Source organism: Erithacus rubecula (genome assembly GCF_903797595.1).
Source record: "Erithacus rubecula genome assembly, chromosome: 14".
Classification (NCBI taxonomy): domain Eukaryota; kingdom Metazoa; phylum Chordata; class Aves; order Passeriformes; family Muscicapidae; genus Erithacus; species Erithacus rubecula.
In genome coordinates this window covers 14,674,257-14,688,956 of record NC_136666.1, presented here as the reverse complement: position 1 = coordinate 14,688,956, position 14,700 = coordinate 14,674,257, and the positions used below count along the sequence as shown (strand labels likewise).

General features: G+C 35.6%; 1 protein-coding gene across 14 annotated transcripts in view; it reads left to right on the top strand.

Annotated features, from left to right (window-relative positions):
* ZNF280D (zinc finger protein 280D) overlaps nt 1–14,700 on the top strand; it is a 43,013-nt gene that overhangs the window by 16,590 nt on the left and 11,723 nt on the right. For 13 of the 14 annotated variants that reach the window (XR_013775877.1, XR_013775878.1, XM_079318092.1 and 10 more), the window contains 11 exons: nt 3,709–3,812; nt 5,445–5,674; nt 7,715–7,872; nt 8,235–8,335; nt 8,430–8,576; nt 9,114–9,248; nt 9,905–10,149; nt 11,493–11,633; nt 13,183–13,245; nt 13,783–13,901; nt 14,084–14,111. Coding sequence is in view for 12 of the 14 variants with exons in the window: in XM_079318092.1 (XP_079174218.1) it covers nt 3,709–3,812; nt 5,445–5,674; nt 7,715–7,872; nt 8,235–8,335; nt 8,430–8,576; nt 9,114–9,248; nt 9,905–10,149; nt 11,493–11,633; nt 13,183–13,245; nt 13,783–13,901; nt 14,084–14,111 (1,471 nt within the window). In the remaining 2 variants the exon portion in view is untranslated. The remainder of the gene's footprint in view (nt 1–3,708; nt 3,813–5,444; nt 5,675–7,714; nt 7,873–8,234; nt 8,336–8,429; nt 8,577–9,113; nt 9,249–9,904; nt 10,150–11,492; nt 11,634–13,182; nt 13,246–13,782; nt 13,902–14,083; nt 14,112–14,700) is intronic. The other variant, XM_079318089.1, reaches the window with a different exon arrangement.

The window sequence follows — 14,700 nt, the reverse complement described above, 5'->3', positions numbered from 1 at the left end:
AAGTTGGAATAATTAGTTGTGACACCAGGTATCTCTATTTGTTGAGCTTTTTTTCACACCCTGAGAAATCATTGGAGCAGCTATACCACTGGGGGGAAAGAGATATACCAGAATGTTCTTAGCTTAGATCATTGTGTCCAGAACTGAAGCCTTTTGTATATTTTATTATAGTCTTAAGGCTATTTGCAATCTGTCATTGTGAGAGGTTTACAAGACCTGTGCTGGTGCTTCAGACTTCTTGGTTTGTAACTGTGTCTTTCAGGTCTGCTTGAGGACTGATCTCTGAATTGAGTTCATGTTGTCAAGGGCAATCTTACAGTGACAGAGACATGGATTTCTGACAAGATGGAGCTGAGTGTTTATGGGCTGAGTGTTAATCAGACAGTGGACCTCCCAGTTTCAAAGTTAATGGAGAAGTTGTGGGGATGTTTGGGGTTTTTTTTTTGTGGATTTTTTTTGGTTTAGTTTTATTAGAGTTTTTTTGTTTGTTTTTTGTTTGTTTTTAGTGATTTTCTCTAGAAGAAATACTGCAAAGCATAAGGGCATGTAATATTTTTTCAGAAGAAGAGAGCAGATAGGTGTGCTTTGCTTGCTCATTAGAACTTACAACACTTTTTTTCATTTTGCATGCAAACTGAAGTTTACAGAGTTCTATAACAAACTAAAACACAGATCCAGAAAAAAGGAGAGGTGTTTTTCATCAGAAGTGCAGAGCTTGTTCCGAGTAGTGGGCGTGCAGAAACCAGCTGCTTAGCTTAACTTTGTTACTGTGAACTCACCTTGTTTCAGATTAGAGTGGGTCAAGATGTGAAAAGTAGGCCAAATGAATTCAGGTGGCCATAGTGTGATTTACTGAGGTTTCAGAGGTGGGTTTGTATCTCTTGTGTTTACCCTTTCCTGTTTCACTGGACTGGACCTCCAATCTGATTTGGATATTTTCTTAACTTCAGTATGGCATATTAGTTTAGGAAAATCTTAAAACAGCTTTGTGTGTACTCTAAATTGCAGTCATCACTAACGTGTTCTAATTACTATGGGGAAAAAAAAAGGAGGTTCTTTAATTTAAAATGCTGTAGGTCTAGATGAGAGTGGTTTTGTACCTAAACCTCCTGCTAGTTCTGAAGGTGACAATGTAACTCCAAAACAGGCCAAACTTAATGAGGTTGTTGCTAGAAGCAATTTGGCTGTTACACCTACAGGTAACTGTCCAACAGTTACAGAGGCACAAAATGGAACTTCAAACAGTAGGAAGACAGAATGGTCTAGCTGGCAGTCCTGCCTCTGTGTCATGGAAAAAACTAACACATCTCTAGTGTTGCAGTTGGTCAGTGTTTTTAATGCTCTTAAGGCAGTGTAAGTAACTGTTCTAATATCTTAAAAACAGCTATTCCATGCAAGAATTTATATACCATTACAGATTAATTTACCTGAGGTTAGTACTTACTCAAATTTTAGACCTCTGTTGTTTAGTAGGTAGGTTTGAATTCTGCAGAGCAATAATTAGTCATTCTAAGACAGATGATAAAAATAAATGCCCCTGACCTCATTCTCTTAGCTCAGATTTTCTATGTCAAAGAAGGGAGTAGAAGGTTGAAACTTTAAAACACAACCAACCAGGAAATCAAGATTGAAAGAATTCTTGACTTAATTCTATGACTACTTAATTTATGAACTAGTTCTGATTAGACGAAGGAAAAAATAGTTTTAGCAGTGCCAGACAAGGAAGTAACAACTTAGATTGTGAAATCCTCATCCTTGAAGATATTCAAAAGTTGGCAGGACATTACTGAGCATAGATTAGACTTTGTTTGAGTGGAAAGTTTGATAAAACCACCTCCAAAGGTCCTAAATTATTTTGTGATTCTGTGCTTTGACTCATTAATGTAAAGTGTGTTTTGCAATTTTCCCCTTCTTTTCTTTTCCCAGTTTGAAATAGTAGTGGGAGGAGAGAAGGTAAATTTCAAAGAAAGGATGTTATTGGAAAGGTTTTTCCTTCCCTGCAAGGAGACAACTAGTCTGACTATTTCAGACTAGCTATTAGGTGCATTTTTGAGCCAAAAGGTGCTTTCTAGTAACTGCAGTAGGCCAGGATTTATTCTTGACTTTGAGACATTTGCAAGACATCCTCTGTCCTACAATATTGAAATGCTTGTTTGGAATAATTTCAGATTTGGGGTTTTGCATGTCTTATTTTAATAAAGCTCATTTGCTCTTTCCTGCAGCCAGGAGGACATGGCTATAATATGGACATGGCTATAGCATGAACATTGCAGCAAAGAAATTTCAACCCTCTTTTGGGTGAAACAGATATTGTAGCAGCCTGTAATAAAAAAAGATAACTGAAGGATCTTGCTAAATTCAGTAAAAAAAGAAGTAGATCATATTCACTTAGAACCTTATTTTGCTGAGTTTGTCTCTAAGCCATCTCCTGCTGGCATAGCAATTTCTAATCTGCCACAGAATCCAGCACTGAAGCACTGCAGAACACAAGATTTTGCTGCAGAACTGGTTTTCTTCAACTCAGTTTGCACTTAGCTGTGAAGTGTCAACATGTTTTACCAATTCTAATAGTGAAGACTTGCAGCACTGTTTTGTGGTACATCTTTTACATGGCCATCCACTCACGTGAAGGACTTTCTGTTTAAAAGTGATTCTTAGCAAAACTGTTATCTTAAGGAAAATTATTGTTTATTTGGGGTCTAGGCAGGGCTATTTTGGTGTAAAAATGTATAGCACTACTGCATGGTCATCTCTTAACTCATACACTTCCTCATTCCCTTGTATTTATGTTTTTGTTTTTATTACATCTTTTTGTAGTCCTGGCAGGGAACAATTGACTCTACTGGTGAGATGCTGTTTCCTGTGTTTGGCTTCCAAAGTACTTACTTAGTATGGAGTCCTCCAGATCTGTGAATGACTTGAGAATACAAGAGAATTTCATCTGGAAAAGGAGAGCTCTTGCTCTGATGTTTTTTGGCAGTTTGGAGAAAACTCAGAGCTTGTGTTTATTCATTAAAATTTAAACTAATGCAAAGATTTAATATCTCTCTTTTGCTCAAAAGGTATTAATCATTTATGCTGATAAGAGAAGTATTATTTCTTTTAATTGTTGGGAGTAATTATTAATTTAGAGGATTTATTCTCTAGATTCTCCAAAGACACCTTTGCTTAATAGAAATACAGCATTTGAATAAGCCTAGATTCCAACAAATCTCCAGAGAGAAATAACCTCATCATTAAGAACCAAATGGTGAAATCCTTTTCCAAAACCAGTTGTCTGAGCCCTATTGTGGTGATCACGTCGTGACAGAAAACAGGCTTCAGGTGTTTGTTTGAAAAGTTTGTGAAATAAAAACATCAGAAATCCATCCTATCCAGGATGAGGTTGGCTGGTAGTGCACAGAAGTAATGCTTTCTCCCTATCATGCTGTCTTCATCTCCTCATGTGGTTTTTTTTCCTTGTTTGTTGATAAGACTTTGTAAAATCTGTTTATCAGTTGATATCAAACAGAACAAACTCTAAGTCAGTCTGGGAAAAAGGAAGAGTAGTTAAGAGATGCTTGTAAAGCCTTGCTTATGGTTCTACAGCTTCCTTGATGGTAATGGTTTCCATTTGAAATAGCATTGTTTACTAGAGTATTACCTCTACTGCTAAGTTAAGTAGTCTGCTTGTGAATTCTGAGTCTTTATATGTTTTAAATTTTACAGGGACAAATGCTGCATCAATTAAAAATGGAGGACCTTTTCCACGGGCTTGTCCAAAGTGTAATATACATTTCAACCTTATGGATCCTCTGAAAAATCATATGAAGGTAAAATATTTTGGGGCTGGTAAGCAATAGAACAAACTTTGTGGGCTTCTGTTTGGTTATGGAAGAGGGACATGGTTTGATAGGAAGCTAGTTTGGCTTCTGTCTGCTGTCAACCAGAGCCAAATGCTCCAAGTCTTGCAGTCATGGAGAGCAAGGCAGGAGCAGGGGAGCTCTAAATCTTGTTATTTTTTGCCTCATGTTTCCAGTGTGCTGAAGGTAAGTGTCTGAGAATAGGCAGCCAGGTGACCCACATCTGTATGACATTGCAGGTGACACAAAGATGACAGTGCAATCTTACTGTTTTATCTTGATGTGTCACTTGATATAGCAAGATAAAAATGCTTGATACTTAATAGATAAAAAGTTTTTAAACTATGGGGAAGAATTTCATTTGTAGTTCATACTTAAACACTGTAGAAAACAAAACTCTCAGAAGTTGAGCATCACTTTATCTGATTGTGAAACTACTTACTACTATTTCTGGAAACATTGTTTCCTGGGAAGTGTTTATCATTTGGCAAAGATCCTCACAATTCTCAGGCATATGTATTTTATTTCAGGGACAGAGAAATGGCTTTGTAGTCTGCATACAATGTGTATATCCAAAACAAAAAGAAGTATCAGCTACTGTGTAGCACAAATTTGTGGGGATCTGAGTTACTCTTCTCACAGATGGTTCTGATCTGCAGGATTACAATACCCTAACCAGTAATTGCTGTTCTCTTTGTCTCTGAAACATAATTAAGAAATACAGATAGCAGTGGAAAAAACCCAAGGGTTTTATCTTTTTCTAATCATTATTTGTACAGAGTAGCTTTTGCACATCAGCTGAATGAAGGAACCACTGAAGAAGTGTGCTTACTTAGGATACTGAATTACAGTATACTGAATTCCTGCTGTGGAGCAGGAAATTACTTCTTACTAGTAGGCTTATGGAAAGTAGTAGTCCTGCATGGTGAGACCGTTATTTGGCAGGAGAAAAACTTGTCCTCTGAAGCATTCTATTTTGTTGGAAACTTCATAGCATGTTCTTTATGAAGTATGTTGTACTTTTCAAGTGATAAGTTTCATGAGATGGCTCTTGGGCTAAGCATTCTTTAGTATACTTCAACATAAAGAAGCTTAAACAATGTTTATTATGTGACTCAGAGTTTTGAATTTTTTTAATAATGCTGGAAAGAACTTTTGAAGGTTTCAACATGCATTCTTCCCTAAAATTAAAGGACAAAATTTCTCATTAAGTTCTCAATAAACTTACCCTCATCAGCAAAATACTTGCATGAAAACTGCTATTTTTTTCCTTTTTATTAAATGTAAATGAAATAGAATTTTTTTTGCAAGAAAAAGGCAATACCAAGCATTATTTTCTTTTTGATTCGATTTACCTTACATGAATCTATGAGAATCTTCTTTAGTTTTATAATATAGTATTTTATTACTTAAACACTAGTTAAAGATGAATCACTGTTCAAAATTGAGTGTGACTATGATCAATGTGTCAGAGAATTAAGCTTTGCATTTAACAATCTTTACTGCCTTCAGTTTTTAAAATGCTGTTCTCATTGATGCAATTTGGTGAGGCTGATACCTTTGTTTCTCTCTGTCTCATCTTTTCTCCTTGTTTGCATCCAGTATTGTTGTCCAGATATGATAAATAATTTTTTCCCAGGAGTGGTCAAAACAGAGTGTTTGAGCACAAGCAGCAAAACCATTGAATCTGAGAAAGGAAAACTGATTATGTTAGTTAATGACTTTTATTATGGGAAGGATGAAGGTGACCTCCAGCAGGTACAACAAGAGCAGAAGACTCATACAACATTTAAATGCATCAGTTGTCTGAAAGTTCTTAAAAATAACATAAGGTATTTGAACTAATTTCCTTAATTTAACTGTTAATCACTTACAGTCCATAGTAGTGTCATATGTTCAAGTTTTGTGTCTCTGGAGTAGAGTTCCTTTCATACTGAAAACTATTGGGTGATAAACAGAAATTGAATGAATTTTTGCTTTGCATTGATGGCCATAATTTGAAACATTTTGCAGATTAGAGTATGAATTTTTGTGGTGTGTAGCATAAACATAGTTTTGATAAGAGCAGTTGTAGGACTTTGGGGTTAGAAAGGGCAACACAAAGGATTTTACAGTTTGCCATGTGGATTGATGGCAATATTGGTAGATGTGAGTGTTAATTCCCTTTAGGGACACACAATGACTAATAGACAGTAGTTCACTTATGTAACATCTGTTATTTTGTTGGAGTAATTTTATTTCCAAATGCTGATAAAACCCCAGTAAGCTGTTTTAGTAGGTAGACAAGTTTGTGTCATTGTTCCTCTGGAAGTTAAGGTCACTGAACTTTTTTACATGCACTGTTCAAGGGAAGCTGAAGTAGCAGAATGTAAAATTGAAAAATGGACTGTTGTTTCAAAGGGCACAGTCTGCAAGTTAAAATGAGCAGATTTATGCTAACATTAGACACATATTATTGAAAAAAACAAGTTTTCTGTAATTAAAACAATGACATTTACTATTAATCATTAAATGGGCACTATTTTCTACTCAGCATTATATTGAAAGCAATGGGTGCTGTGGTGCCTATGTGTTGTACAGCAAGTTATTAAAAATGTACAAGCCACCTTTTTTTAAATTTCTGTAGCATTGACTTTAATGATATTAATTTTGACTGTAACCTTGTAGCTTTATTCCATAATTCTTTAACTTAAGAAATTTTTTCAAGGTGTAGTTTGCATCTTTTATATATAGTAGACAAAATAAATATGTCTTACCTTCCTAATTCAAGTATAAGTTTTTTGACTGAAATTCAGAAAAGCAAAAAGTGATTGATTATGATAATCCCCTGCTTTCTTTAAGAGATCTGTGGTTGAACATACTGTTGCAATAATTATACTTTAAGGCATTATGCAGTAATGCAGTGTCAGTTTCTTTTGTCTGCTTAGGAAACTGGATAGACTCGGTTTGCGTTGTTTTGTTTCTGTTTTTTTATGCAGCTGCATAATAGCACAAGCTTGTGCTCAAGAGACTATTCTTCCTTGCTCATTTGTTTTTTCCAGTTCCAAGATCTGCATTCTTTTTGTGATTTTTAGCTTTCCATTTAATAGTTCTTCTGGCTGTTCTGAAATAAAGTGCATTCAAAAGAGGGATTTTGGAAGTTGAGCTGTAGTGGGTTTGCAGCTAACCTGTCCTTGTGCTGCTCCACCAGTAACAGTGACCTGCTGATGCTGTCATGGGTGCCTGCACTTCTCAGCCAGAATAGGTTCCTACTTCAGACAGATGAGCAGATTAATGAGGAAAAGCTGGTAACTTAAAGTAGTTTCTCCCATACCAGTTTCTCCCATTCTTGATGTTTGGCTGCACAGTGGTATTTTTGGTAGCTGTCCTCACAATGCAACATTAGGCCTCAATGTGTTAGACGAGGAAGGTTCCTGGAACTCCTGCAGTGGTATCACTTAAGGCTGTCATGTCCAAATTGCAGATACATTCTTGCTACTTAATAGTTTTCAGCAGAGCCAAAGTTACACATGTTTCAAAATGGTGAATCAAGTGTGAACAGTTGATGTGTTCTTGTTATCTTCACTTATTACCCTGTATTTCATGGCAAAAATTTTGTCTAAGCAAAAAAAAAAAAAAAAAAAAGAGAAATGTAATAGATTATTTAGTCTTAGAACATGTTTTAGACTTAATGGATGTTCCTTAAAGTCAAGATTTCTAATCAGCTTTAAATTTGTTGCCTGTTTTTTTTAGCAAACATTACATTTTTTAAAATTGAAATGGAGAAGTCCTTACAGAGCAAAATATCTAAAGAATCTTGTACATTTTGTATGTGATCTGTATGGGGAGTGTTAAAATGTAGTTTTTTTGCACCTGTTGACTATAATTTAAAGGTTTATGAACCACATGAAACATCACTTGGAGCTTGAGAAGCAAAGCAATGAAAGTTGGGAAAGCCACACCACCTGCCAGCACTGTTACCGACAGTTCCCCACGCCGTTCCAGCTGCAGTGCCACATCGAGAGCACACACACGCCTTACGAGTCATCCAGTGAGTTGGATCCTGTCAAACTCAACTTTTGCTAAGCCAAAATGTTTAGAAATTTCCCAACTTTTATTTCCTGGATTGTGATTTCTGAAGAAAGCTATTCTACTCAAATAACAATAACCTTGAGATTTAATATGGCAACAGAGTACTTTTTTTTTAGATCAAATATATGTGCAAAAAAGTATTTTTAAAGCTTTTGGGGTTTTTTTCTTGCATTTTTTGTTTATTTATTTTTAGTTGAAAGCTTTAAGACCTCATGTTTAAGGCCATTGCCTTTCTGACTTTCTGAAACTACAAGAAATTATAGCTATGTACGTATAACCGCTAACAAATTTTTACTTTTTTCTTATTTTTCATTTTTCTAGCCATTTGTAAAATCTGTGAATTGTCATTTGAAACAGAGCAAGTTCTTTTGCAACATATGAAGGACAATCATAAGCCAGGTGAAATGCCGTATGTCTGCCAGGTATCTCAGAGTGACTTTTGTATTTAAGATGACACCATTCCCCTGTTTTCACTGTCAGTAAACTTGTAACCAAAAAGTCAATTTCTTATTTTAGGTGTGCAGCTACAGATCCTCGGCTTTTTCAGATGTAGAAACACATTTTAGAACAGTTCATGAAAACACAAAACATTTGCTATGCCCATTTTGCCTCAAAGTTATTAAAATTGGAGCGCCATATATGCATCATTACATGAGGCATCAGGTAAGCAGGTCTTTTCAATCCTTAATGCTAGAAAAATGCTAAACACGTGTAAGGAATCTTCCTCTGAAAAAAAATACAGCTGATTTGTATGGTTGTTACTGGGTAAGAATAATTAATAAGAATACAGAAGTCTTAAAGGGAGTTGTTAGACTTTGTCTTGTTTTTGTATGATAGCAGCTCCCTGTTTATAACAATCTCTGAATATCCTTGGAAGAACCTTCTTGCTGTTTTGTTTCTTCATTACATTGTAGTGATTTGATTCTGCTTTTCTTGAGGTTACTATCAAACCTGCCTCCAGTTCAAATAAAGAAAAAGATAATGAAGTGTCTTGTAATTGGGAATCTGATTGCTCCTCCTCTTAGTAACCATACTGCCTTGCAAGTATCTAATTCCTGTACAGTATCTTGTCTTTGTATAGCATTGGAATTTGTATTTGTTTAGTTTTAGGAACTGCATGAACATTGCTTAAGACAAGTTAGGGCTAGAGTTTTGTCATGCCACTCATGCTTACTATAGATTGTCATTTGTCTTTAAAAGAAAAAGGGAATATACCGTTGCACTAAATGCAGACTGCAATTTTTGACATGCAAAGAAAAAATGGATCACAAGACTCAGCATCATCGAACATTTAGGAAACCCAAGCAATTAGAGGGGTTGCCTCCTGGAACAAAGGTGAGTGTTCATGCAGGAAAACCTGAGGGGTAGAGAAAAGAGTGCAATAGTGCAATAGTGAGAAGTGCTTTCTCAGTTTTTTTTTCCTAAACAAAGTGTTGGGGTTGTATTTTTTCCTGTGAGTCCTGTTTTGGTTTTTTCCTCGCCTTTAAAACTCAAAAAAATAATCCTGTTCAAAGAATTACCAGGCAAATTTTATAGTTTCTTCCTGGTGATGTGTGGTTTTGCTTTCTGTCCCATTGTTCCATACACCTGCATACATGCCAGTAGTCAAGTCAGAGCTGCTGCTTTCTTAAGCTGATGGTTAATTTGTCCCTTCCCATTTATGCTTTCTTGTGCTGGGAGCTGCTTCTGTATCATTTTTTGTGAAAGATTTTCGACTTATGGAAGGTGGTGGCAAAAATCCATATAAAAATGCAAGACCAACTTCTGCATAGAATATCTGTGCTAAAACTGGGTTTATCATGTCTTCTTAGAGGTTAACTCTAGTCCAACAGTGTTTTCAGTATTTTGTATTCTTCAAAGTAATCTTTAATCGGGAGAGTTTCTTATGCTATGATTTGTGCTATAAAGTGACTTAAACTTGAAGAAAAATAGGAGTGGGAACTTGGAGAGCTTAAATCTAAACAATTTTTTTTAAACTTTCATACTTGTAGGTGACTATTCGAGCATCTTTGGCATCTCATCAGTCAGGACCATCAGCTACATCTTCTGTTAGTACAAGCAGCTCCACATTTCAGTTATCACCTAAAGCTAAAAATGCAACCACTAAAAATCATAACAAATCTAATACAAGTAAGTCAAGAGGAAAATCAAAACAATCTACATCAAGGAAACAAAATGCATGGACAAACAGCAGGAAAAAAAAAGAACCTACAAATATAGCATTTCCTAGTCTAAGGTAAATTAATAGCATTAAAATTGTCTTTAAGTATGCTTTGAACATAAATAACTGATAATTTAATGGTATTTGAGTAACTTTATTGCTGTAATACAGAAGATCTGGCACTTCAAGTTTGCCAAGAAAGCAGATGCATGAACTTTGCACATACCAGTACTGTGGTTGTAATTCTGAATTTTCATTTACCAGTTTTGGTAATGGTAGACTACTTTATGATGGAACAACAAATGTTCTGGAAACTTCTCTGTGCCACCATTTAGAAATTTTCTCTGCATGGAGCCTTCTTTTTTTTCTTCTTTTTCCTTTTTTAATTCTTTTTTTTTTTTTTTTTTTTTCCCTCCTTCCCTCCTTCCCTCCTTCCCTCCTTCCCTCCTTCCCTCCTTCCCTCCTTCCCTCCTTCCCTCCTTCCCTCCTTCCCCCCTTCCCTCCTTCCCTCCTTCCCTCCTCCCCTCTTTCCCTCCTTCCCTCTTCCCCTCCCCCCTCCTTCCCCCCTCTCTCCTTCCCTCCTTCCCTCCTTCCCTCCTTCCCTCCTTCCCTCCTTCCCTCCTTCCCTCCTTCCCTCCTTCCCTCCTTCCCTCCCATTTTATCTGAACCTGTAAATTAAAAAATTCTATCTATCCTAGGAGACACCACATTTTGGGGAGCTAATTTTAAAAAAAAAATCAAGAAAGGAAAAGAAAACTTTTGGGAGAATTCTGTCTTTATCTTCACAATTTATTGGGATTTGCTGTCTTTGTTACTATTTTCATGGATGAAAATATGTTTATTACACTGGATTTTAATTTCACTGCTTATGATGAGTTAACATTTTTCTTTGTCAAAGATGGAAGATGTCACCCCTCCAGATTCTAACTTTCTCAGTGTGTAGCTCTGGGAGAGATACAAAAACAGTCAGCAAAACTGGGGAAGAGTTCTTGCTTTGTAGATGTTTCAAAGCTTGTGGATAATATTGGAGTGACAGAAAAGCCAAAGGCTTTTTCTCTGCATTGTGATGGATAAATGAAGTAATTATTGGAAATACTTCTTAAGTGAGTAGAGACAGCAGCTGAAGTTGGAGGTTCTCATCCACTGCATTATCTCTTGTTTCCAAGAGTGCCAATAACAGATGCTTACATTAAGTTTCACTTTTAATTAGGATCATAATTAAATCATAGTTCAAGTAAAAACAGTTTTTTAAATTTGTGCTAATGTCACTTATAAGTGTTTAGCTGATGGATTTTAAGTTCCTCATTTTTTTCCCTAGTGTAGGTGAACTTGCTACTTACTTAAAGAAAAAAGTTTAACATAGTTACCTCTTCTGAAAGTGTTGCTATTAACTGATAACTTTTTCATGTTACTGTCAGGCATCGTGTGGGAACTCACAAATGCATTGAGTGTTTCTCGGAAATAAAAGATTTTGCGAGTCACTTTCCTGCTTACGTCCACTGTAGTTTATGCAGATACAGCACCAGCTGTAGCAAAGCCTATGTGAATCACATGATGAGGTAAGAACTCTTCAAAGTTTTTACTGGCTTAGTAAATACTTCCTAGGTTCATGTAAGGTGTGAAGTGTTTGTTAGGTGAATTTTGAACTAAGTCCTCAGACTGGCAGGTAAATGTCTAAGGTTGAATTCTTTACTTTTTAATCAAAGCTTAAACTCCACATTCTTGTTTGGCTTTAAAAATCCAGTGGTACAGGCAGTATTATACCTTTGCTTCAGAGTATCTATGGGATCTTCAATAATAATTTCAGCCTGACTTAGCAAATAATGACTAATCATTGCACGTTCTCTGGGTTTCACATTGAATGGCTTATCTGATTTTACACGTACTGAATGTATACAGGACATAGCTATTGCTAGTGAAGTCTGTGCTCAGATTTAAAGGATGTCTCAAACAGCAAACTCAAGTGGATACTTTTCCTTAACACTACTTCTGGTCATCCATAGAAATAGCATCTCATATTGTCACCAGTTGTGGAGCAGAGTAGGGTGTTAGCAATGACAGCTGTAAAAAAGCACGTTAAGAAAACAAATGCATTCGAGTTCAGAGCCATAGAATTATATTATACAATAACAGTGACAGCAAAACAAACTTTGAAAATCTACTTGTTAATCTTGTGCCCTGAAGAAGCTAACTGTATTGTGTAAAATAGTGAATGTGATTTTATTTCTGAATTCATGTACATAGGAAATACTTTGACATTTGTGAATGCTAGAATCTTGAATCTGGCACCTAAGTTGGATGTACTTTATATGTATATTGACCTATTCATACTAATTTCAATGCTCATAGAAATCCTAGGCTGAAATAGTTTACATGTTTTTATTGTAATCTGTTGTTTGTATGCTTAAAAAAAGTGATAAAATAATGTGCATAATTCCAGCTGTAGATGAAAATACTTACTCTGGAAGGGGAAAGAGGGTTCTAAGATAAATTGCTCCTATTGTTGTCAGTGGTCTGGATGGCAGATCAAATTCATCTATGCAGTAAAACTGCTGATCTTTAGTCATTTGTCCCCTTGATGCACTAATGCATCACTTACTCTGATCCTTTGCATCACCTACCATCACCTCTTTGGTTAGTGTAAGGAAAATGTGATGGTGAGGAGGCAGACTTGGAGGGTGTTTGTCAAGGAGCAGCCCCTGTACTCAGCTGCCTTCTGAAAATTTCATTTCTCATTGAAAGCAATCTCTTTAGGAAGCACAAGTTCAGCCAAGTTCTAGCTCTTTAGTGGGGCACTCTATAGCTATAGCTGTGTTTCTTCAAAAGCTAAACTATGAAAGTATGTTATTGCAGGACTATGTCAGTAAGCTAAGCTTTTCACCTCCCAAACTCATTTACAAGGGAGCCAATGTTTCAAACTAGAGCTGATATTCACAAGTGGGTAAGCTTTAAGCAATTTTTGTTTAAAAATATTGCAGTTCAGTAACTTAGGCTTCTATTTTCATGTTTTGTCATAAGCAAATTGCAGTACCATGACTACTGAAGGGGTTATGTGGAATAATATATTGAAGAAAACCAGTCTAAGTGGTAATGTTTTCATATATTTAGTTTTCACAGTGCTCGTCCAAGTAAAAGATTTTGGATCTTTAAGAAGCATTCCGAAAAGCTACGGTAATTCAGCTTTTTTCAGTTACAGATCATTGTTTTTACTTTCTGATGTGGAGCTGATAACTTAGTTGAAATTATAACCTCTTGAATTTCCACAATTTAGAGCAGAGAGATAAAACCATTAGCTTTTCCAATAGCAGTGTTCTGGTCAGTGACAGATACTTATTTGTTCACATTTATGAACTTAATTCTGAGCAGTTTGAATTTTTTAAATTATTATTCTTTGATTATTCATAAGGTGCAAAATGGGGAGGGAGTCAGGGAAAGGAAAAAACAGCCATCCAAACAGAGAAACCCATGCTGTACAAATAAATTTCTGTCTAAAGTCATTTTCTTTGTACTACATCCAGCATGGAGATGCCCTGCTCATTGATGGGAATTTCCTGATACTAGTTGCAGTAGAAAAGTAACATTGTCTTTGTGAATCATCTTATCTGAAGTTGAATTTTTTTTAATAGTCTGTCCAGTTGCTGTAAGTTAAGGAAGGTGTTTCCATAACCATGTTGTAATTACACTTCCTTTTCAATTTTTATTTCCTAGAGGTGTGACTGTAGTGTGTCTTAACTGTGATTTCCTGGCTGATGTTTCTGGCTTGGATAACATGGCCACACATCTGAGTGAGAACCAGACTCACACTTGTCAAGTTATTGTAGAGAAAGGTGAGTACACTTTGTCTTTTTTATACATTATGTAAATACTTACATATGGATGTCTCATGTGTTATCACAGTCCTATTTTGCATTGCATTATTTATGTGCTTGCATTTAATAGTGAGTTCTGTATTTGCACATTTTAAAATATTCTTAATTAAATCCTTTGTTTTTATTTTCAATTTCCACAGATAATGCAACTGCTGCACAAGTGTCTCAGTAAGTTTTATTTTACTGCTTAATGGTTTTTTTCTATTGTTTACTGATAGATGGCCAAAATTTGCACTTTGATCTTGGGTTTCTTTTGAATTCTGTAGGATTTGAAATGTATGGATGAACACAGGCCTTTACTGTACTGGTGCTTTTTCATCTTATCATGTCCACAACTACAAGAATGAAGAGATAAGATGCTTGCCTATTGCAGCTAAAACAAAATCAGGCTTTTGTTCAGTTTGAAGATAACACAAATAATGGTGGCAATGTTGTAACTTCTCAATTCTGACCTGTCTATAGACAATGAGATTGTTACTTCTACTGAATACTAGCTTTATCAAATTAGTGGTTTTTGTTCTTTATGTAATATGAATACAAAAAAGAATGTCCTTTACTGAGGTAGGACAAATTCCATCTTAATATTTAAAAATACTTAAAATTATTTTTAAAATTATGTTCTTCATATGACAAAGACATACTGTTTTCTATTAACTGTTTTTATTCAGACTTTCAAACAATTAGTATGTATTAATCAGAGTTTTTTAAGGATTTGAAAAAGAACCTGCACAGAGTGATAAGTTTTTAGGCCTCCAAG